This window comes from Nerophis lumbriciformis, linkage group LG19 (assembly GCF_033978685.3).
Source record: "Nerophis lumbriciformis linkage group LG19, RoL_Nlum_v2.1, whole genome shotgun sequence".
Lineage (NCBI taxonomy): Eukaryota > Metazoa > Chordata > Actinopteri > Syngnathiformes > Syngnathidae > Nerophis > Nerophis lumbriciformis.
In genome coordinates, this window is record NC_084566.2 from 34,813,848 (window position 1) to 34,839,420 (window position 25,573).

The window sequence follows — 25,573 nt, forward strand, 5'->3', positions numbered from 1 at the left end:
TTATATTTTTTAATTACACTGTAGCACTTTGAGGTTGTTTGCGCAATGTAAAGTGCTTTTTACAAATAAAATCTATTATTATTATTAATATTAACTTTTTATGTATTCCTGATTACTAACAAACAAACGGAGGAAGGAACGGTTTGGTCAATAACCCTTCTTTTTTTTTTATAAAAAGCCTTTTTTTAGATATATGCATACCAGTTCTAGCTATTAGGCTGTTCTAGTTTTTATTTTTGCCGCTCCCACTCTGTGGAACGCTCTCCCTGACCACCTGAGGGCACCACAGACTGTGGATGCTTTTAAAAAAAGGCTTAAAAACCCTTCTTTTTAAAAAAAAAAAAAAAAAGCCTTTTATTAGATGTATGCATACTAGTTCTAGCTATTAGGCTGTTCTAGTTTTTATTTTTATTTTTTTAAATTATCTTTTTATTTATTTATTTTAATTACACTGTAGCACTTTGAAGTTGTTTGCTCAATGTAAAGTGCTTTTTACAAATAAAATCTATTATTATTATTATTTTTCAGTTTTTATGCATTCCTGATTATAACAAACAAACGGGGGAAGGAACGGTTTGGTCAAGAAGACACTTTTCTGTTCCTAGTCCAGAAAAGGCCATCAAACTAACGCCTTTGAAGTCAACCAAAATGAAGAATGTGGTGACTTTTGGCCTCAAACTCAAATCCTGCGTCATTTTTGGCACTTCCTGTGGGGTCAGGCTGTATCATGTAAATATCAATAACACGTTTATTCACACCACAATGGAGCGCGTTGGACCTCCAGTTTGTCAGCCAATGGAGTGTTGCTTGCCAAACCAAATATGGCCATGGCGAGGGCGACTGTCACTGAGTCATCATCAATAATAAGACAAGGTGAGTCACCTAGGAAGGAGACGAGGGCGTGAGGGGAGAACGGCAGTCTGAACACCGAAGCACTTGCCGAATGATGCTTTCGGGATCCTCGACTCGACATGTGCTCCGCGTCCGTCAGAAGGCAGGGAGGAAGGTTCTGGAGAGCGTTTCCTGTCAGTTTTCTCTGAGCGGCATCACGCCGACGCGGCGAACGAGCAGCGACATCACGGTCACGGCGCCCTGCTGTGCTGGAGGTCACATGGACGTCGAAGTCCAAGTCAGCGAAGTCAGTCCTCTTCTACGAAAGTAGAAGGAAACCAGCCCACCTGGGAAGAAACACAGAATTGGACATCATTAGAATACAAGACAATACATGAATTAATATCACATTTCTGCATTATAAGAAAAATGTGCAAAATTACATGTGCGTGTTAAAAATTAAATACAATCAATTAATAATAACACATTAGGGTTGTACCGGTACCAAAATTATTTCGATACTTTTCGATACTTTTCTAAATAAAGGGGACCACAAGAAATGGCATTATTGGCTTTATTTTAACCAAAAATCTTAGGGTACATTAAACATATGTTTACTATTGCAAGTTTGTCCTTAAATAAAATAATGAACATACTAGACTAGAGATGTCCGATAATGGCTTTTTTGCAGATATCCGATATTGTCCAACCGATATATACAGTCGTGGAATTAACACATTATTATGCCTAATTTTGTTGTGATGCCCCGCTGGATGCATTAAACAATGTAACAAGGTTTTCCAAAATAAATCAACTCAAGTTATGGAAAAAAAAAATGCCAACATGGCACTGCCATATTTATTATTGAAGTCACAAAGTGCATTATTTTTTTTTAACATGCCTCAAAACAGCAGCTTGGAATTTGGGACATGGGTATTTGTTCTGTTGTGTTTATGTTGCGTTACGGTGCGGATGTTCTCCCGAAATGTGTTTGTCATTCTTGTTTTGTGTGGGTTCACAGCGTGGCGCATATTTGTTAACAGTGTTAAAGTTGTTTATACGGCCACCCTCAGTGTGACCTGTATGGCTGTTGACCAAGTATGATGCATTCACTTGTGTGTGTGAAAAGCCGTAGATATTATGTGATTGGGCCGGCACGTAAAGGCAGTGCCTTTAAGGTTTATTGGCGCTCTGTACTTCTCCCTACGTCCGTGTACCACTCCGTACAGCGGCGTTTGAAATAGTCATACATTTTACTTTTTGAAACCGATACCGATAATTTCCGATATTACATTTTAAAGCATTTATCGGCCGATAATATCGGACTGCCGATATTACCGGCCGATAAATCAGACGGTGCGTAACAAGTACAATACTTACAGTACTAACACAAATGTTTAGGGTGCAACAAAATACAAGACAGCAAAGATGATGAGCTAACACAGCATAAACTATAGACCAGTGTTTTTCAACCACTGTCTGGTGTGCCGTGGGAGATTATCTAATTTCACCTATTTGGGTTAAAAATATTTTTTTGCAAACCAGTAATTATAGTCTACAAATGATGTGTTGTTGTTGAGTGTCGGTGCTGTCTAGAGCTCGGCAGAGTAACCGTGTAATACTCTTCCATATCAGTAGGTGGCAGCAGGTAGCTAATTGCTTTGTAGATGTCGGAAACAGCGGGAGGCAGCGTGCAGGTAAAAAGGTGTCTAATGCTTAAACTAAAAATAAACAAAAGGTGAGTGCCCCTAAGAAAAGGCATTGAAGCTTTGGGAAGGCTATGCAGAACGAAACTAAAACTGAACTGGCTACAAAGTAAACAGAAACAGAATGCTGGACGACAGCAAAGACTTACTGTGGAGCAAAGACGGCGTCCACAATGTACATCCGAACACGAAATAACAATCAACAATGTCCCCACAAAGAAGGATAAAAACAACTGAAATATTCTTGATTGCTAAAACAAAGTAGATGCGGGAAATATCGCTCAAAGGAAGACATGAAACTGCTACAGGAAAATACAGAAAAAAGAGAAAAAGCCACCAAAATAGGAGCGCAAGACAAGAACTAAAACACTACACACAGGAAAACAGCAAAAAACACCAAATAAGTCAGGGTGTGATGTGACAGGTGGTGACAGTACACCTACTTTGAGACAAGAGCTATAGTGATGCATGGTTGGTTTTGGTTTAAAGTCATATCCAACAATTGCGACGACTCTTTACTGTCAAATTGAGTTTCGTTTTTTAATGACTTCTGCTGGTGGTGTGCCTCCGCATTTTTTCAACGCAAAAAATGTGCCTTGGCTCAAAAAAGGTTGAAAAACACTGCTATAGACTACTGCCATCTAAGGACTTGGACTTGCAACTGTAATTGAGACTCAGAGATGTGATAATAAAACAAGATGTAACAACTGGGCAGCAGTTTTCATAATCAATCATTTTCAATTAAAAAATATAAATGTTATTATCAAAAACATTTATATTTATTATTAACACACACATGGCACCCGTGGTAACTTTTTAGCTCACTCACTCTGCCGCCGACCTCTCCCTTCCACCAGCCGTTGGACGTCTTGGTGTGGATTTGGACCACGTCTCCCTGCAGTAGCGGCAGCTCCCACATGTCTCTGGAGTGGAAGTCGTAGCGAGCCACAGCGACAGACACGACCCTAGGACAAAACACTGACAGGGACAGAGACGAGTGTCACTGCGAACGCTGAGAAAATGCACTCATTTGGAGACTATTTGTCCACGGGAAACATGCACTAAAATATCTCTTTTTAGCAACTAAATACATATAATTAAAGTCATTCAATAACATGCGTACTCATCGGAGTCAATTAAAAGACTGTTTGACTTGTATCCTCTTTCTACTTTTGATTTATTTATTCAACGTTGCATTTTATTATAATACTTGGTAATTGTATCTGTCCAATTATTATCACTGATGATGTGTATAAGTATTACCATGAAGTGTATTTGAGTTCTATCATATCTGGCTTAGCCAGTGAGTTGGTTCATATCTGGCTCAGCCAATGACATCCAGGAAAGGTTGGATGACGACCACAAAAAGAGTGGTGACTACTGGAGAGAGAGTGAACAGCTCAAAGAGATGGCAACCGGAAAGGCCAGCCCCCTGACCTACAGCTCCTGTGAGAGGGCATTCAAATCTTGCTACGAAGAACCCTACAGGAAAATACCCCCAGGGGAGCAGGGGGATGAGCATCCCAACCGGACGGAATAACTGGTAATGACCCAAGGATATGGACAACGGATTATGAGTGCAGTCTGTATAAGGTCTGCAAGAACTCGGGAGGTCTAAAGAGCCATCAGATTAAGATGGCCTGCCGTAGAATAGAACAAATGAAATAACGTTCAGGAATGGCAGCTAATATGACAGTCTTTGTTGGGCCGGCTGCCAAACTTGGTGAGATGGAGGAGGAGCCAGGTCGGGAGTTGCCCCACAATACTAATTACCTCCAAGCAAAACAAATCACCTCACCGAGCAGAAAATTGGAACAGCGCCGGGTGAAGTGGCCTGTCGCTAACACCAAGGAGTGGACTAATCTGGGTGGGGACATTGACAAAACCCTGGAACTCATTTTGAAGGGTGACGCTGATTAGAAACAAGCATAGGAGCTGAGTATTTTGGAATCGAACAGAAGCAATAAGCCAAAAAACCCAGTAAAGCTTAATCGGCGACCATCATCTCAGTGACACTGCAAGAGACCAGGAGCTTAGCCCTTGCAAGGCACTGCTGACACCTCCAGAACTCGTGTCCCAATTCAACAGTGAAGAGCTCACCATGGCAGAGGTAAAGGAAGCGGTTCGGTTCACAACCCCAGTGGTGTACACTAGAAGGTCTATAAGCATTGTCCATGGCTCCTCAAACATCTGTGGAAGATTTTGAAGTGGATATGGGGGAGAGGGAATGTCGCTAGCCAGTGGAGACAGGCAGAAGGTATTTGGATCCCAAAAGGAAGATAACTCCAGCCACATCCAGCAGTTCTGTATAATCTCGCTGATCAGCGTTGAGAGCAAAATTTTCTTTAAGATAGTGTCCAACGGCTAACCGAGTTCCTCTTGAAGAATGCTTACATAGACACCTTTGTCCAGAAGAGGGGAGTTCTGGACTTTGATGGATACCGTGGCAAAGAGGAGAGCAGACCTTGGTAGCTTTCCAAAGCCTGCAACCAAGTGGTCCAAGACTCACAGCAAGATGGTCAGCATGTCCAAGCAAGGGTCATGGACAAGGTGGAAGTGCAGAATCTCGCAAACTCATATGGGCAGAGCTCAGGAGAGCTGAACCTCTGCGCACAAAGTTCCTCATACAGACTGTGTACAATGTTCTCCCTAGGTAGGCCAAGTGGCATATCTGGGGCCTAGCAGGCACTCCAAAGTAACATCTGTGCCAAAGGGCTCCTTGGAGCACATCCTGAGCTGTTGCCCAAAGGGTCTAGGAGAGGGGCGGTATCACTGGCGCCACTACAAAAGTTTTAAAATCCTTGCAGTATTCAGTTTGCACAGCAAGTCCTAGATAACCCTGAAGCAGTCTATTACCTTTATCAGAGCAGCGTAGAAGGCAAACCATCAGTCCAACTCCTCAGGGGGATCCTCTCCACCGCTTCTGACTGGCAGCTCCAAGTTGACCTGGAAAGGCAACTCATGTTCCCGGCCAACATCGCTAACACTTCACTGCCCCAGATATTGGAGTCAACCAAGCAAGTGGTGCTACTGGAGCTGACTGGCCCTTGGGAGGACCTGATTGGCAAAGCCAATAAGCGCAAGAGGGCCAAATACTCAAGGCTCACCGCAGAGTGTCGGAGCAGTGGCTGGAAATCCCGCTGTAAAACAATCGTAATTAGTTGCAAAGGTTTTGCAGGTCACTCCCTACCGGGAATGTTTAAACTCCTTGGCATCAGAGGACTGAAGTCAAGAAAAGCCACCAAAGACATCTTTGAGGCCGTAGAAAAGGCCTCCTGGTGGCTGTTGATCCGTAGGGGCATCTGTGTGTGTCTGATCCCCTGGCTGGGTCACCCATTCGAGGGTGTCTGAGGATTAAAGACCCGGAACACCCTATGACCCTTGGTTTATCACTGATGACATGTCCAAGGATCACTGTAAGGTGTGTTTGAGTTCTATTAATTGGTATTCATATAACATAGTCTTGTTCACGAGTGAGGGAAGAGTGGATCGTGAGATCGACAGGCGGATCGGTGCGGCGTCTTCAGTAATGCGGACGCTGTATCGATCCGTTGTGGTGAAGAAGGAGCTGAGCCGGAAGGCAAAGCTCTCAATTTACCGGTCGATCTACGTTCCCATCCTCACCTATGGTCATGAGCTTTGGGTCATGACCGAAAGGACAAGATCACGGCCGAAATGAGTTTCCTCCGCCGGGTGGCGGGTCTCTCCCTTAGAGATAGGGTGAGAAGCTCTGCCATCCGGGTGGAGCTCAAAGTAAAGCCGCTGCTCCTTCACATCGAGAGGAGCCAGATGAGGTGGTTCGGGCATCTGTTCAGGATGCCACCCGAACGCCTCCCTAGGGAGGTCCGACCGGTAGAAGGCCACGGGGAAGACCCAGGACTCGTTGGGAAGACTATGTCTCCCGGCTGGCCTGGGAACGCCTCGGGATCCCCCGGGAGGAGCTGGACGAAGTGGCTGGGGAGAGGAAAGTCTGGGCTTCCCTGCTTAGGCTGCTTTCCCCGCAAAGATGGATGGATAACATTTATATTTTATTCATATATATTTTGAATGTATCCATCCATCCATCCATCTTCTTCCGCTTATCCGAGGTCGGGTCGCGGGGGCAGCAGCCTAAGCAGGTAAGCCCAGACTTCCCTCTCCCCAGCCACTTCGTCCAGCTCTTCCTGTGGGACCCCGGGGCGTTCCCAGGCCAGCCGGGAGACATAGTCTTCCCAACGTGTCCTGGGTCTTCCCCGTGGCCTCCTACCGGTCGGACGTGCCCTAAACACCTCCCTAGGGAGGCGTTCGGGTGGCATCCTGACCAGATGCCCGAACCACCTCATCTGGCTCCTCTCGATGTGGAGGAGCAGCGGCTTTACTTTGAGCTCCCCCCGGATGGCAGAGCTTCTCACCCTATCTCTAAGGGAGAGCCCCGCCACCCGGCGGAGGAAACTCATTTCGGCCGCTTGTACCCGTGATCTTGTCCTTTCGGTCATAACCCAAAGCTCATGACCATAGGTGAGGATGGGAACGTAGATCGACCGGTAAATGGAGAGCTTTGCCTTCCGGCTCAGCTCCTTCTTCACCACAACGGATCGATACAGCGTCCGCATTACTGAAGACGCCGCACCGATCCGCCTGTCGATCTCACGATCCACTCTTCCCTCACTCGTGAACAAGACGCCGAGGTACTTGAACTCCTCCACTTGGGGCAAGATCTCCTCCCCAACCCGGAGATGGCACTCCACCCTTTTCCGGGCGAGAACCATGGACTCGGACTTGGAGGTGCTGATTCTCATCCCAGTCGCTTCACACTCGGCTGCGAACCGATCCAGTGAGAGCTGAAGATTTTGAATGTATTAAATTATCAAAATATAAGTTATTGATTTATTTATAACACCCACTTCGGTGAGCAAAATGGCTGCTTTTACCTTGTAGGAGGCTCCATGCTGATATAAGATGTCACTTCCTTTTAGCCTAATCCTGCTGGTCACTACAGTACGGTGCCGGCCGCCGGCCGTGACGTCAAATGAGTGCATTATTTATCGTAGGGAAGTCATGTCATGCAGCAAGACTTGTATACAACGAGAGTGAAGCAGTAGAATGTACCTGACCAGAAAGGAGAGGAGGAGGGAGGAACAAAGCTGCAACCACCAGGAGGAACTACACAGAACAAAAGAGCCAAAAGAAAGACAGAAAAGATAGCGAGAGAGAGCCGAGAGAAAGTTAGAAAAAGGTGGGAGAAAGTTGTCAAAGTCAAAGATAAGCCAGGATGCAACAATGAGTGGGAGCAAAGAGGTCGTAAAGTGGCGCCCCCTAAGGGTTGAGACAAAATACTTTGTAAGACATACATGTGATATACATATCCTCAAAGTTTATCATCATTACTTAACAAATGGTTAATGACTTATTCACCTGTTTGTGCTTAAGTACTTTTTTACCCGCTTGAAGTTTCTCTTGTTACCCTAGGGCAGGGGTCGGCAACCCAAAATGTTGAAAGAGCCATAACGGACCAAAAATACAAAAAACAAATCTGTCTGGAGCTGCAAAAAATTAAAAGCCATATTACATACAGATAGCGTGTCATGAGATATAAATTGAATTAAGAGGACTTAAAGGAAACTAAATGAGCTCAAATATAGCTACTAATGAGGCATAATGATGCAATATGTACATATAGCTAGCCTAAATAGCATGTTAGCATCGATTAGCTTGCAGTCATGCAGTGACCAAATATGTCTGATTAGCACTCCATACAAGTCAATAACATCAACAAAACTCACCTTTCATGCACAACCTTAAAAGTTTGGTGGACAAAATGAGACAGAAAAAGAAGTGGCATAAAACACGTCCTAGAAAGTCGGAGAAAGTTATACATGTAAACAAACTATGGTGAGTTCAAGGACCGCCAAAATTAGTAGGACAAAACGGCGCTCGCCAAATACTCGAGTCAGTGAAGCATGTTTAATATAAACAGTGTGCTTTATAACAATTAGGGAGGGTTGTGTCATGTTTGTCCTCCTACAGAAACCATATTAAAACAAAAAATAGACTTTTTTCCCCTCATCTTTTTCCATGTTTCATACATTTTTGAAAAAGCTCCAGAGAGCCACTAGGGCGGCGCTAAAGAGCCGCGGGTTGCCGACCCCTGTTACTATAACAATCTACAAGGTTAATATATAAGGATGTCCGATAATATAGGACTGCTGATATTATCGGTAGATAAATGCTTTAAAATGGAATATCAGAAATTATCGGTATCGGTTTCATAAATATCGGTATCGGTTTCAAAAAGTAAAATTTATGACTTTTGAAAACGTCGCTGTGTACACGGACGTAGGGAGAAGTACAGAGCGCCAATAAACCTTAAAGGCGCTGCCTTTGCGTGCCGGCCCAGTCACATAATATCTACGGCTTTTCACACACACAAGTGAATGCAAGCATACTTGGTCAACAGCCATACAGGTCACACTGAGGGTGGCCGTATAAACAACTTTAACACTGTTACAAATATGCGCCACGCTGTGAACCCACACCAAACAAGAATGACAAACACATTTCGGGAGAACATCCGCACCGTAACACAACATAAACACAACAGAACAAATACCCAGAAACCCTTGCAGCACTAACTCTTCCGGGACGCTACAATATAACCCCCCGCTGCCCTCTCCCCAACCTCAACCTCCTCATAGTCTCTCTTAGGGAGAGCATGTCTCAAATTCCAAGCTGCTGTTTTGAGGCATGTTAAAAAAAAACTATGCACTTTGTGACTTCAATAATAAATATGGCAGTGCCATGTTGGCATTTTTTTTCCATAACTGGAGTTGATTTATTTTGGAAAACCTTGTTACATTGTTTAATGCATCCAGCGGGGCATCACAACAAAATTAGGCATAATAATGTGTTAATTCCACGACTGTATATATCGGTATCGGTTGATATCGGTATCGGTAATTAAGAGTTGGACAATATCGGAATATCGGATATCGGTAAAAAAGCCATTATCGGACATCTCTATTAATGTAGGTTGCTTCTCTTTCTTACCCTCCATTTTCTGCATTCTTTTGTATCTCTAGTTATCATTACGTATATGTATTGTTGCATTTGAACAACTGTATTGTTGATAATAGAGGTCAATTATTGGTAGGGATGTCCGATACTATCGGCCGATAAATGCGTTAAAATGTAATATCGTAAATTATTGGTATCGGTTTTCTTTTTTTTTTATTAAATCAACATAAAAAAACACAAGATACACTTACAATTAGTGCACCAACCCAAAAAACCTCCCTTACCCATTTACACTCATTCACACTCATTCACACAAAAGGGTTGTTTCTTTCTGTTATTAATATTCTGGTAGGTTCCTACATTATATATCAATATATATCAATACAGTCTGCAAGGGATACAGTCCGTAAGCACACATGATTGTGCGTGCTGCTGGTCCACTAATAGTACTAACCTTTAACACTTAATTTTACTCATTTTCATTCATTACTAGTTTCTATGTAACTGTTTTTATATTGTTTTACTTTCTTTTTTATTCAAGAAAACGGTTTTAACTTATTTATCTTATTTTATTAATTTTTTTAAAAAGTACCTTATCTTCACCATACCTGGTTGTCCAAATTAGGCATAATAATGTGTTAATTCCACGACTGTATATATCGGTATCGGTTGATATCGGTATCGGTAATTAAGAGTTGGACAATATCGGAATATCGGATATCAGTAAAAAAGCCATTATCGGACATCTCTATTAATGTAGGTTGCTTCTCTTTCTTCCCCTCCATTTTTCTGCTTTCTTTTGTATCTCTAGTTATCATTACGTATATGTATTGTTGCATTTGAACAACTGTATTGTTGATAATAGAGGTCAATTATTGGTAGGGATGTCCGATAATATCGGCCGATAAATGCGTTAAAATGTAATATCGTAAATTATTGGTATCGTTTTTTTTTTTATTATCGGTATCGGTTTTCTTTTTTTTTTTATTAAATCAACATAAAAAAACACAAGATACACTTACAATTAGTGCACCAACCCAAAAAACCTCCCTTACCCATTTACACTCATTCACACAAAAGGGTTGTTTCTTTCTGTTATTAATATTCTGGTAGGTTCCTACATTATATATCAATATATATCAATACAGTCTGCAAGGGATACAGTCCGTAAGCACACATGATTGTGCGTGCTGCTGCTCCACTAATAGTACTAACCTTTAACACTTAATTTGACTAATTTTCATTAGTTACTAGTTTCTATGTAACTGTTTTTATATTGTTTGACTTTCTTTTTTATTCAAGAAAATGTTTTTAACTTATTCATCTTATTTTATTAAAAAAATTTTAAAGTACCTTATCTTCACCATACCTGGTTGTCCAAATTAGGCATAATAATGTGTTAATTCCACGACTGTATATATAGGTATCGGTTGATATCGGTATCGGTAATTGAGAGTTGGACAATATCGGAATATCGGATATCGATAAAAAAGTCATTATCGGACATCTCTAGTAATATAGGTTGCTTCTCTTTCTTCCCCTCCATTTTTATGCTTTCTTTTGTATCTCTAGTTATCATTACGTATATGTATTGTTGCATTTGAACAACTGTATTGTTGATAACAGAGGTCGATTATTGGTAGAGATGTCCGATATTATCGGCCGATAAATGCGTTAAAATGTAATATCGTAAATTATTGATATCGTTTTTTTTATTATCGGTATCGTTTTTATTTTTTTTTTATTTTTTATTAAATCAACATAAAAAAACACAAGATACACTTACAATTAGTGCACCAACCCAAAAAACTTCTCTCCCCCATTCACACTCATTCACACAAAAGGGTTGTTTCTTTCTGTTATTAATATTCTGGTAGGTTCCTACATTATATATCAATATATATCAATACAGTCTGCAAGGGATACAGTCCGTAAGCACACATGATTGTGCGTGCTGCTGGTCCACTAATAGTACTAACCTTTAACACTTAATTTTACTTATTTTCATTCATTACTAGTTTCAATGTAACTGTTTTAATATTGTTTTACTTTCTTTTTTATTCAAGAAAATGTTTTTAACTTATTTATCTTATTTTATTAATTTTTTTAAAAAGTACTTTATCTTCACCATACCTGGTTGTCCAAATTAGGCATAATAATGTGTTAATTCCACGACTGTATATATCGGTATCGGTTGATATCGGTATCGGTAATTAAGAGTTGGACAATATCGGAATATCGGATATCGGTAAAAAAGCCATTATCGGACATCTCTATTAATGTAGGTTGCTTCTCTTTCTTCCCCTCCATTTTTCTGCTTTCTTTTGTATCTCTAGTTATCATTACGTATATGTATTGTTGCATTTGAACAACTGTATTGTTGATAACAGAGGTCAATTATTGGTAGGGATGTCCGATACTATCGGCCGATAAATGCGTTAAAATGTAATATCGTAAATTATTGGTATCGTTTTTTTGTTATCGGTATCGGTTTTCTTTTCTTTTTTTTATATTAAATCAACATAAAAAAACACAAGATACACTTACAATTAGTGCACCAACCCAAAAAACCTCTCTCCCCCATTTACACTCATTCACACAAAAGGGTTGTTTCTTTCTGTTATTAATATTCTGGTAGGTTCCTACATTATATATCAATATATATCAATACAGTCTGCAAGGGATACAGTCCGTAAGCACACATGATTGTGCGTGCTGCTGGTCCACTAATAGTACTAACCTTTAACACTTAATTTTATTCATTTTCATTCATTACTATTTTCTATGTAACTGTTTTTATATTGTTTTACTTTCTATTTTATTCAAGAAAATGTTTTTAATTTATTTATCTTATTTTATTTTATTATTATTTATTTTTTTATCTTTCACCATACCTGGTTGTCCAAATTAGGCATAATAATGTGTTAATTCCACGACTGTATATATCGGTTGATATCGGTATCGGTTGATATCGGTATCGGTAATTAAAGACTTGGACAATATCGGAATATCGGATATCGGCAAAAAGCCATTATCGGACATCCCTAATAAATACATTTAATAAAGTCAAATACAAATAAGGCAACAAGAGAAGTATCCCACACTTCTCTTTTGTAAAGTCAATGTGAACAGCCGATACGGGCATCTACATCAACTATATTAGTTGCCTGAGAAGCTGGACAGGACAAAAAATAAATTCCCCCATGACACGCTCAGCCGGAGTAAAATAGGGAGAGGAGTGGAAAGTCTTTGCCAAGATGCCTTTTTTTATTGACTGTGTGAAAATGATTGAACATGCAGTTTTACTCACACTTGTGTCTGTCATTGAAATCATTGACTCAATGGAATGCTTGCGTACGTACGTCTGTCGTCATGGTGATTATGTGCAAAAAGTGTCTTTCTCCAGCTGGACGCAACTCCATATTTGTTTACTCGTCATTATAACCACCCTGATGCTATTTGTGATGTTTAGTACAAATGTTTAGTGATGTATCAGGATGAGTTTGTGTGTTTGTTTGCTTTCTAGGGGGAGATTAAGCAGCTGACAGTTTGTTATTAACTGTCCAAAAAATGAATGGAATCAATTGACAGATGCTACATTAAATGGTAAATGGGTTATACTTTTATAGCGCTTTTTCTAAGGTACTCAAAGCACTTTGACACTATTTCCAAACAGCGGGAGGCAGCGTGCAGGTAAAAAGGTATCTAAAGCTTAAAGTGGAACATTATCACCAGACCTATGTAAGCGTCAATATATACCTTGATGTTGCAGAAAAAAGACCATATATTTTTTTAACCGATTTCCGAACTCTAAATGGGTGAATTTTGGCGAATTAAACGCCTTTCTAATATTCGCTCTCGGAGCGATGACGTCACAACGTGGCGTCACATCGGGAAGCAATCCGCCATTTTCTCAAACACCGAGTCAAATCAGCTCTGTTATTTTCCGTTTTTTCGACTGTTTTCCGTACCTTGGAGACATCATGCCTCGTCGGTGTGTTGTCGGAGGGTGTAACAACACGAACAGGGACGGATTCAAGTTGCACCAGTGGCCCAAAGATGCGAAAGTGGCAAGAAGTTGGACGTTTGTTCCGCACACTTTACCGACGAAAGCTATGCTACGACAGAGATGGCAAGAATGTGTGGATATCCTGCGACACTCAAAGCAGATGCATTTCCAACGATAAAGTCACAGAAATCTGCCGCCAGACCCCCATTGAATCTGCCGGAGTGTGTGAGCAATTCAGGGACAAAGGACCTCGGTAGCACGGCAAGCAATGGCGGCAGTTTGTTCCCGCAGACGAGCGAGCTAAACCCCCTGGATGTCTTGGCTCACACCGTCCCTTAAACTGGATAGATCAGCATTCAGGAAAAGAGCGCGGATGAAGGTATGTCTACAGAATAAATTAATTGATGAAAATTGGGCTGTCTGCACTCTCAAAGTGCATGTTGTTGCCAAATGTATTTCATATGCTGTAAACCTAGTTCATAGTTGTTAGTTTCCTTTAATGCCAAACAAACACATACCAATCGTTGGTTAGAAGGCGATCGCCGAATTCGTCCTCGCTTTCTCCCGTGTCGCTGGCTGTCGCGTCGTTTTCGTCGGTTTCGCTTGCATACGGTTCAAACCGATAAGCTTCAGTTTCTTCTTCAATTTCGTTTTCGCTACCTGCCTCCACACTACAACCATCCGTTTCAATACATGCGTAATCTGTTGAATCGCTTAAGCCGCTGAAATCCGAGTCTGAATCCGAGCTAATGTCGCTATGGCTTGCTGTTCTATGCGCCATGTTTGTTTGTGTTGGCATCACTATGTGACGTCACAGGAAAATGGACGGGTGTATATAACGATGGTTAAAATCAGGCACTTTGAAGCTTTTTTTAGGGATATTGCGTGATGGGTAAAGTTTTGAAAAAAACTTCGAAAAATAAAATAAGCCACTGGGAACTGATTTTTAATGGTTTTAACCCTTCTGAAATTGTGATAATGTTCCCCTTTAACTGTCCAAAAAATGAATGGAATCAATTGATAGATGCTACATTAAATGGTAAATGGGTTATACTTTTATAGCGCTTTTTCTAAGGTACTCAAAGCACTTTGACACTATTTCCAAACAGCGGGAGGCAGCGTGCAGGTAAAAAGGTATCTAAAGCTTAAAGTGGAACATTATCACCAGACCTATGTAAGTGTCAATATATACCTTGATGTTGCAGAAAAAAGACCATATATTTTTTTAACCGATTTCCGAACTCTAAATGGGTGAATTTTGGCGAATTCAACGCCTTTCTAATATTCGCTCTCGGAGCGATGACGTCACAACGTGGCGTCACATCGGGAAGCAATCCGCCATTTTCTCAAACACCGAGTCAAATCAGCTCTGTTATTTTCCGTTTTTTTCGACTGTTTTCCGTACCTTGGAGACATCATGCCTCGTCGGTGTGTTGTCGGAGGGTGTAACAACACGAACAGGGACGGATTCAAGTTGCACCAGTGGCCCAAAGATGCGAAAGTGGCAAGAAATTGGACGTTTGTTCCGCACACTTTACCGACGAAAGCTATGCTACGACAGAGATGGCAAGAATGTGTGGATATCCTGCGACACTCAAAGCAGATGCATTTCCAACGATAAAGTCAAAGAAATCTGCCGCCAGACCCCCATTGAATCTGCCGGAGTGGGTGAGCAATTCAGGGACAAAGGACCTCGGTAGCACGGCAAGCAATGGCGGCAGTTTGTTCCCGCAGACGAGCGAGCTAAACCCCCTATCGACCCTAGCTTCCCTGGCCTGCTGACATCAACTCCAAAACTGGACAGATCAGCTTTCAGGAAAAGAGAGCGGATGAGGGTATGTCTACAGAATATATTAATTGATGAAAACTGGGCTGTCTGCACTCTCAAAGTGCATGTTGTTGCCAAATGTATTTCATATGCTGTAAACCTAGTTCATAGTTGTTAGTTTCCTTTAATGCCAAACAAACACGTACCAATCGTTGGTTAGAAGGCGATCGCCGAATTCGTCCTCGCTTTCTCCCGTGTCGCTGGCTGTCGTGTCGTTTTCGTCGGTTTCGCTTGCATACGGTTCAAACCGATATGGCTCAATAGCTTCAGTTTCTACTTCAATTTCGTTTTCGCTACCTGCCTCCACACTACAACCATCCGTTTCAATACATTCGTAATCTGTTGAATCGCTTAAGCCGCTGAAATCCGAGTCTGAATCCGAGCTAATGTCGCTATAGCTTGCTGTTCTATGCGCCATGTTTGTTTGTGTTGGCATCACTATGTGACGTCACAGGAAAATGGACGGGTGTATATAAGGATGGTTAAAATCAGGCACTTTGAAGCTTTTTTTAGGGATATTGCGTAATGGGTAAAATTTTGAAAAAAACTTTGAAAAATATAATAAGCCACTGGGAACTGATTTTCAATGGTTTTAACCCTTCTGAAATTGTGATAATGTTAACTGTCCAAAAAATGAATGCTGGACGACAGCAAAGACTTACTGTGGAGCAAAGATGGCGTCCACAATGTACATCCGAACACAACATGACAATGTCCCCACAAAGAAGGATAAAAACAATTGAAATATTCTTGATTGCTAAAACAAAGTAAATGCGGGAAATATCGCTCAAAGGAAGACATATCAATTGATAGATGCTACATTAAATGGTAAATGGGTTATACTTTTATAGCGCTTTTTCTAAGGTACTCAAAGCACTTTGACACTATTTCTACATTCACCCATTCACACACTAGACCATACTTCAGTGGCCTAGTGGTTAGAGTGTCCGCGCTGAGATCGGCCGAGTGTGTAGTACAACCATACCTTTGACCGTTTTTCTGCCGGCATCTCGGAATGATGACCGGCCAATACTGCACTGCTTCAACGCGCTTTACCGCCATACCAACTATTGTTGTTGCTGTGGTGGACCAATCACATGGCGCATTGAATCGAAAAACGCTTGCGGTGATTGGCTGCGAGCAAAACCATAGAAACAGTCATTTTTTCTTGATCTGGGTACAAAAAGAACCGATTGCAGGTATCGTTTGACAGATGCAGTTTCGATACTACCGTTTGTAGATCCACTATGGACTGGACTGTCACACTACTATGTTAGATCCACTATTGACTGGACACTCACACTATTATGTTAGATCCACTATGGACTGGACTGTCACAATATTAACTAGATCCACTATGGACTGGACTGTCACACTATTAACTAGATCCACTATGGACTGGACTCTCACACTATTATGTTAGATCCACTATGGACTGAACTGTCACACTATTAACTAGATCCACTATGGACTGGACTCTCACACTATTATGTTAGATCCACTATGGACTGGACTCTCAATATTATGTTAGATCCACTATGGACTGGACTCTCACACTATTAACTAGATCCACTATGGACTGGACTCTCACACTATTAACTAGATCCACTATGGACTGGACTCTCACACTATTAACTAGATCCACTATGGACTGGACTCTAACAATATTATGTTAGATCCACTATGGACTGGACTGTCACACGATTAACTAGATCCACTATGGACTGCACTCTCACACTATCATGTTAGATCCACTATGGACTGGACTGTCACACTATTAGCTAGATGCACTATGGACTGGACTCTAACAACATTATGTTAGATCCACTATGGACTGGACTCTCACACTATTATGTTAGATCCACTATGGACTGGACTGTCACACTATTAACTAGATCCACTATGGACTGGACTCTCACACTATTATATTAGATCCACTATGGACTGGACTCTCACTATTATGTTAGATCCACTATGGACTGGACTCTCACACTATTATGTTAGATCCACTATGGACTGGACTCTCACTATTATGTTAGATCCACTATGGACTGGACTCTCACTATTATGTTACATCCACTATGGACTGGACTCTCACTATTATGTTAGATCCATTATGGACTGGACTCTCACACTATTATGTTAGATCCACTACGGACTGGACTCTCACACTATTATGTTAGATCCACTATGGACTGGACTCTCACACTATTATGTTAGATCCACTATGGACTGGACGCTCACATTATTATGTTAGATCCACTATGGACTGGACTCTCACACTATTATGTTAAATCCACTATGGACTGGACTCTCACACTATTTATGTTAGATCCACTATGGACTGGACTCTCAATATTATGTTAGATCCACTATGGACTGGACTCTCACACTATTATGTCAGATCCACTATGGACTGGACTCTCTCACTATTATGTTAAATAAACACCTTATCGTCATGAAGATACAGTTGTCTCCAAACCAGTTTGGATTTTGCTGGTCTTTTTTGGTGTTTTGAATGTGTTGTTCCCTGGCATTGCACGCGTCTCTCGGCGGTGCCCACACGAGCTGGCAGTCTACGGGGGCGGCGAATGCTTTACCGAGACGATAACCTATCCCAGAATGCATTGGGGCCTCAGTCTGCCACTTGAAGGTGAGCGCGGCTGAATGGCAGCGACGCACAAACGCACCTTTGAAGTCTGGCAGACTGACGGCGCCGGGAGGAGAATGAGGGGTGTGGCGACATCACCCACCCACACACACACACACACTGAATATCATTTGGAATGGGGACCAAGTTTTTGATCATACTTGTGGGGACCACCCTTTCTACAGGTTGTGGAGGCATAAAAAATGTAGGTAAAATGTCCACTGCCCAGTTAGCTCATACACGTCTTTAAATCTCTGGATTGATGAAGTAATGTGCTGATCATTGTTACTGGGGACCCTGGGGAAAAGGAGTTAATATGGTTCATGGGGACCAAATTTAAATCATTTTGCATAATTCACACAAATTTTTACGTGACTACTGAGGACCATTAAAAAAAAAAAAAAAAAATAGTTCAAATTAAATATGACATGATCCATGAGGGGTCTGCTGTGCAAATGTCTCACACTCAAACTAACCATGTTTTATGGGCCAAAGCTTAAAAATCACTTAGGCATCTTCAGAATGGATCTGACTATCATTTAAAAATGTTTCCCTTTAGGGGACCTGTTTTTTTGTCCCCATACCGTCAGAGGTCCCCTAAAGGTGACTGTGTAAAACACACCTGGACATTCGGCGGCCCGCGGGCCACATCCGGCCCTTTGTGCGTCCCTGTCCGGCCCGCGTGAGGCCAATCATAAATTACAAAATAAATGTTGTGCGTGCAATACAACTGTGCTGCTTTTATTTTGAAAAGTGTTACTTATGGGCGTATGTCTGTGTGTAACCTGTGAGTGAAGGTGCACAGCGACACCGAGACGCTAAAAAGAGAAAAGTTGATGACAAATGCCGTGTTTTCAACAAGACATGGACTGCCAAGTATTTCTTTACAGAAATTAAAGGTAAAGCACGACGAAGCACGAGGAAAAATACCGGAATCTGTCCGATGAAGCGCGCGCAAGGGAGGCTGATGCGTTGATGGTAAAACTGCAAACCCAACAAGGACTTTTTGCCAAATTTCACACCCCCAGAGATGCAGCCGTCAGGACAAGTTTCGTCATTTCTCACAAAATTGCCAGAAAAAGTAAGGCGTTTTCTGACGGAGAGTTTATTGAGGAGTGCTTATCGGACTCTGTTGCCCGGAGAAGAGGGGCGCATTTGAGAACGTGTCACTCTCCCGACGCACTGTAACGAGGCGGGTTGAGACCATCGCTGGAAACTTGGAGCTTCAGCTGAAGAACAGAACAGCCGACTTTGACTGTTTTTCGCTGGCTTTGGATGAGAGCTGCGATGTACGTGACACCGCCCGGCTGCTCATCTTCTCACGTGGGATAACTGCAGACTTTCAAATCGCGGAGGAGCTGGCAGCCATGCAGTCAATTAAAGAGACAACCACAGATAATGACTTGTTCACATAGGTCAGGGGTCAGCAACCTTTACCACTCAAAGAGCCATTTTGACCCGTTTCACAAAATAAAGAAAACAATGGGAGCCACAAAACTCTTTTGAAATTTAAAATGAAATAACACTGCATATAAAGTTTTTTTTTTGCTTTGTGCTATGTATAAACCAGGGGTCTCAGACACGCGGCCCGCACCTTAATATGAAAATGTAATGTTAGTGCGGCCCGCGAGTTTTATATGAATGCCGCTTGACAGCATCATACTTGCCAACCCTCCCAATCTTGCCGGGAGACTCCCGAATTTCAGAGCAACTTTACTCTCGAATGTCTGCTGATTTTCACCCAAAGAACAATAATAAGGGCTTGCTATGATGGCACTGTCTTTAGCGCCCTCTACAACCGGTACTAACAGCTTGCCAGCCCAGTCACATGTTGTATGCGGCTTCTGCAGACACACGTAAGTGACTGCAAGGCATACTTGTTCAACAGCCATACAGGTCACACTGAGGGTGCCCGTTTAAACAACTTTATGACTCTTACTAATACGCGCCACACTGTGAACCCACAGCAAACAAGAATGACAAACACATTTCGGGAGAACATCCGCACTGTAACACAACATAAACACAACAGAACATATACCCAGAATCCCATGGATCCCTAACTCTTCCGGGCTACATTATACACCCCTGCTACCACCAAACCCCGCCTCCGTGCGTCGGTTGAGGTTATGGAAAAAAATGCCAACATGGCACTGCCATATTTATTATTGAAGTCACAAAGTGCATTATTTGTTTTAACATGCCTCAAAACAGTAGCTTGGAATTTGGGACATGCTCTCCCTGAGAGGGACTATGAGGAGGTTGAGGTGGGGGAGGGGGCAGCGGGGGGTGTATATTGTAGCGTCCCGGAAGAGTTAGTGCTGCAAGGGGTTCTGGGTATTTGTTCTGTTGTGTTTATGTTGTGTTACAGTGTGGATGTTCTCCCGAAATGTGTTTGTCATTCTTGTTTGGTGTGGGTTCACAGTGTGGCGCATATTTGCAACAGTGTTAAACTTGTTTATACGGCCACCCTCAGTGTGACCTGTATGGCTGTTGACCAAGTATGCCTTGCAGTCACTTTCGTGTGTGAGCAGAGGCCGCATAGTAGAGATGCGCGGATAGGCAATTATTTCATCCGCAACCGCATCAGAAAGTCGTCAACCATCCGCCATCCACCCAATGTAACATTTGATCAGAACCGCACCCGCCCGCCACCCGCCCGCACCCTCCATCCATTTTCTACCGCTTATTCCCTTTGGGGTCGCAGGGGGCGCTGGAGCCTATCTCAGCTACAATCGGGCGGAAGGCGGGGTACACCCTGGACAAGTCGCCACCTCATCGCAGGGCACCCGCCCGTTGTTATATATCTAATATAGACGATGCAAGGCATTAGTGAGGTTATAAAGCTTTTGCCTGTTAAAGAAAGGAGACTGATCCAATGCAGCACAGACATTCGCGTGCCACGCTGTCACGACCCAGACGCACACCAGTGCGCAATCATATGGGAGCCGCGCTGAGCGCACCTCCAAGCGCGTCTCTCTGCCGGCGACGGCCGGGTATGGGCCCAACGCTCTGGCGCCATCCATTTTCAGGGCTAGTTGATTCGGCAGGTGGGTTGTTACACACTCCTTAGCGGGTTCCGACGTCCATGGCCACCGTCCTGCTGTCTATATCAACCAGGGTGAGCCCCACCCCTTTCGTGAGCGCACTGCGCGCGGAATGACCCCTGTTACGCGCCCCCGGCAACAGGGGTGGCGGGCAGGTAAGCTGCGCGGGCGGTGCGCGCGGAGTGACCCCTGTTACGAGCCCCCGGCCACGGGGGTGGCGGGCAGGTAAGCTGCTTACCTGCTGCGCGTGACGCCGGCCGCGGCAAAGGCGGACGAGGCGGGGTGTCGGTGCGGTGGGCGCGGTGGTGACCCTGGACGTGCGTCGGGCCCTTCTCGCGGATCGCCTCAGCTACGGCTCCCGGTGGGGCCCTCTCGGGGGAAGGGGCCTCGGTCCCGGACCCCGGCGAGGCGTCGGGAGCCTTCTCCGCTCCGTAAAAGTGTCCATCTCTTTTTTTTTTCTTCTTCTGTTGTGGCATAAGCTGCAGGTGCCTGCTCGTTTTTCGTATGTGGGTAACAACATTTAACTATGTATATATATGTCCGAATTGGTTTAACTGCCACCCGCCTGAATCTATTTAAAATCTAATTTTTTTTTATTTCAACCGCCCGACCCGGCCCGACCCGACCCGACCCGACCCGCGGATAAAATCTAATTTTTTTTAATTTCATCCGCCCGATCCGCGGATAATCCGCGGATAATCCGCGGACTCCGCGGTTGTGCCCGCAAACCGCGCATCTCTACCGCATACTAAATATGACTGGGCCGGCACGCAGATAGCATGGTGTAGAGGACGTTTTAGTCAGTGCCATCACGGCACGCCCTCAATATTGCTGTCCGGGTGAAAATCGGAGAATGTTTGCCCCGGGAGATTTCCGGGAGAGGCACCGAAATCCGGAAATCTCTCGGTAAAATCGGGGGGGTCGGCAAGTATGTAGCTGAGCCGCATCAGCGTGATCAAAGAGCCGCGGGTTGCCGACCCCTGACATAGGTAAATGCGTGTTTGGACATGTTAGGACTGAAATGGGACAAGCTGGCAGGTGTGACAACAGATGGTTGTGAAAAATGTTGGACTTTTAAAGAGAATGCATGATAAAGTGACAGAAATGGACATTTTTGCATTGTATTATACATCAGGAAGTGTTGTGTTAGACAGTGTTGAAAATAAAACCATCAAAAGCAATCTGCTTTTGTATAAAGTTAAGTTAGTTTAAATTAAATTATTATTATTATTTATCTTACGGTATATCAAAAATAATTTGAGCAAAATTTAATTGAAATATTGTCGGTGTGGCCCTCCAGCAGTGCTCGGGTTGCTCATGCGGCCCCCGGTAAAAATTAATTGCCCATCCCTGGTGTAAACAGAGCGATGTCCCCATTAAGTAAGCATTGCCAGAACACACACACACGCACACACACACACACACACACACACACACACACACACACACAGGCTAACTTTGTCGCGGCTGCGGCGCTTGTTTACACGCTTGTTACAGAATTTTAAGTCCGGCCGCTTTTTATTTGCAAACTTTTTTATCCCCGAGTATTGGAGAGGGTTTTCCCCGCAGATTTGCGTCAAAGGCGGCCGTCAGACTCGTCTTCCTTCCTCTCTACTTGGCCGCCCGTCCAAGTGACATGTCGTGTCCTGTCAGGAAGATTGTGCATCCATCTGAGAGGCGGGCGTGCGAGTGGAGTGTGACGCTCCGACCAGGAGAGGCTCCTGGTGCTCTGCCTGGGGGCATGGGCCTCTAACTGGAAGCACCCCCTGCGAGCACGGTGAGCTTCCAGGCTTCTCTCCATTCCTTTCCCTTTAACATCAATAATGCACAATCCTCACGACCAAATGCATGGACCTACCTACACCTGCCTATCGTGAGTATAAACCGACCAAAAGTACATCCTTTCACCATCTAGTCAGGGGACAGTATCATACAACTTAGACTTAGACTTCCTTTTATTGTCATTCAAGTTTGAACTTTACAGTACAGATAAGAACGAAATGTCGTTGCATTAGCTCATGGTAGTGCAGGATAAAAGAGCAATAAGGTGCAGATATAAATAAATAGATTACTGTACAGATAAATATATTGCACTTTTGCATATGCATCCACGTTTATGGATATATGTTATATTGTCTTTATATATCATACTTGCCAACCCTCCCGTTTTTTTCCGGGAGACTCCCGAAATTCAGCGCCTCTCCCGAAAACCTCCCGGGACACATTTTCTCCCGAAAATCTCCCGAAATCCGCTTTCCCACAATATAAACAGCGTACCTGCCCAATCACGTTATAACTGTAGAATGATGGAGGGCGAGTTCTTGGTTTCTTATGTGGGTTTATTGTTAGGCAGTTTCATTAACGTCCTCCCAGCGGGGTAACAACACACAACAACAGCAGTCACGTTTTCGTCTACCGTAAAGCAGTTCATCTGCCGTAAACAGCAATGTTGTGACACTCTTAAACAGGACAATACTGCCATCTAGTGCATTTGATGAAAGCACATTTGTGCGTGCCACACAGCAATGCATCATCAGAGAGGGTGTTCAGCATGGTTAGAAAAATAGTGACGGAGAATAGAACAAGGATGGACAATTCAACCCTTAACTCAAAAATGAGTAGATGAGTGTTATGTGTGTGTATATGTGTAAATAAATGAACACTGAAATTCAAGTATTTATTGTATGTATATATATATATATATATATATATATATATATATATATATATATATATATATATATATATATATATATATATATATATATATATAATAAAATACATATATATTTATAGCTAGAATTCACTGAAAGTCAAGTATTTCTTGTGTATATATATATATATATATATATATATATTGCCGGAGGCAGATATTTACATATATCCGTATTTAAGTGTTACTTCTTTATTTTCATAATCATATTACAAAACAGCTAGTGTTTTTCTTCCAATTGTGGTCTTTTGGTTGTCTGCAAATACTGTGTGCTAACCTTGACTATGGAATGTAAGGAGGAGAGATAATCCTTCTCCTTATCTCTTCTTTAGTCCAGCTGCGGAGGACAATGGGTATGTGTTTGGGCTGGAAAGACAAGACAGCGAGGGTGGGAGGGAGAGAGACTTTATAGAATAGAAGGTTTCCATATATTAGATCAGACCATCTTAGCTGCGCGATAGAATGTTCTATGCTGGACTGGTCTCATTATATTTGCAAAGCTTTGCAAATATATTACAAAATACCTATTCTGTCTCTGGTGGTTCTTCTACTCAGCTTTAAGTGTCGTAAAGAGCTTGGGAGCGACCAGAAACTTGAATTCCCTGGGAGGAACAACTGGTCCAAACGCAAAAATGTATATATATATATATATATATATATATATATATATATATATATATATATATATATATATATATATATATATATATTATATGTAATATATATTTATATGAAATACTTGACTTAGTATTTATTATATATATATATATATATATATATATATATATATATATATATATATATATATATATATATATATATATATATATATATATATATATATATATATTTATATGAAATACTTGACTTAGTATTTATTATATATATATATATATGAAATACTTGACTTGGTGAATTCTAGCTGTAAATATACTCCTCCCCTCTTAACCACGCCCCCAACCACGCCCTGCCCCCAACCACGCCCCCGCCCCCGCCCCCTCCCAAAATCGGAGGTCTCAAGGTTGGCAAGTATGTTATATATATATATATATATATATATATATATATATATATATAAGTGCTATACTTTAGAGTAGTCTGTGCACAGCTGGTTTAGCAGTATAGATTTAACACACATACATTATTGTGTAAATATTTGTTGCGCGCAATTTTTCAGGACTTATGCAGATCCCAAATACAGATCAGCAGGTACCAGAAGGTAAGAAAAGTTGCTTTTGCATAATATTGCGAAACAAAACGTACCTAATGTCTTACCTTATACACACACCATAATAATACTCCTATGTTTAATGTGCCGACAATCCATCAAGCGGTGCGGCTTCATAGCTTACCAAAGTCGTACTAAAACATTTTGATAGATTTTTGAGCGCCGTGTGTAATGTTCTATATTTTCAATGGAACATATACTATGTTGGTGTTGTTAACTTGAGTCACATTGCCATCATATTGCAGTCTACACCAGTGTTTTTTCAACCTTTTCTGAGCCAAGGCACATTTTATTCATTGAAAAAATCCCGAGGCACACCACCAGCAGAACACATAAAAAAATGAAACTCAGCAGCCGATATTGACACTTAAAGAGTCGTGCTAGAAATTGTTGGATATGACTTTAAAGCATAACCAAGCATGCATCAATATAGCTCTTGTCTCAAAGTAGGTGTACTGTCACCACCTGTCACATCACGCCCTGACTTATTTGGAGGTTTTTGGTGTTTTCCTGTGTGTAGTGTTTTCGTTCTTGTCTTGCGCTCCTATTTTGTTGTTGATTGTCATGT

The 25,573-nt window shown here is 42.3% G+C and overlaps 1 protein-coding gene across 3 annotated transcripts in view; it reads right to left on the reverse strand.

Moving 5' to 3' along the window:
• Positions 1–725: 725 nt before the first annotated feature.
• Positions 726–25,573, reverse strand: part of LOC133618464 (guanine nucleotide exchange factor VAV3-like) — a 150,524-nt gene continuing 125,676 nt past the window's right edge. The window contains exons 27-29 of one of the 3 annotated variants that reach the window (XM_061978842.1): positions 7,626–7,679; positions 3,367–3,515; positions 726–1,178 (exon numbers count right to left, since the gene is read on the reverse strand). In XM_061978842.1, the coding sequence (XP_061834826.1) occupies positions 1,140–1,178; positions 3,367–3,515; positions 7,626–7,679 (242 nt within the window). In that variant the 3' untranslated portion in view covers positions 726–1,139. The remainder of the gene's footprint in view (positions 1,179–3,366; positions 3,516–7,625; positions 7,680–25,573) is intronic. The other 2 variants (XM_061978843.1, XM_061978845.1) reach the window with 2 other exon arrangements.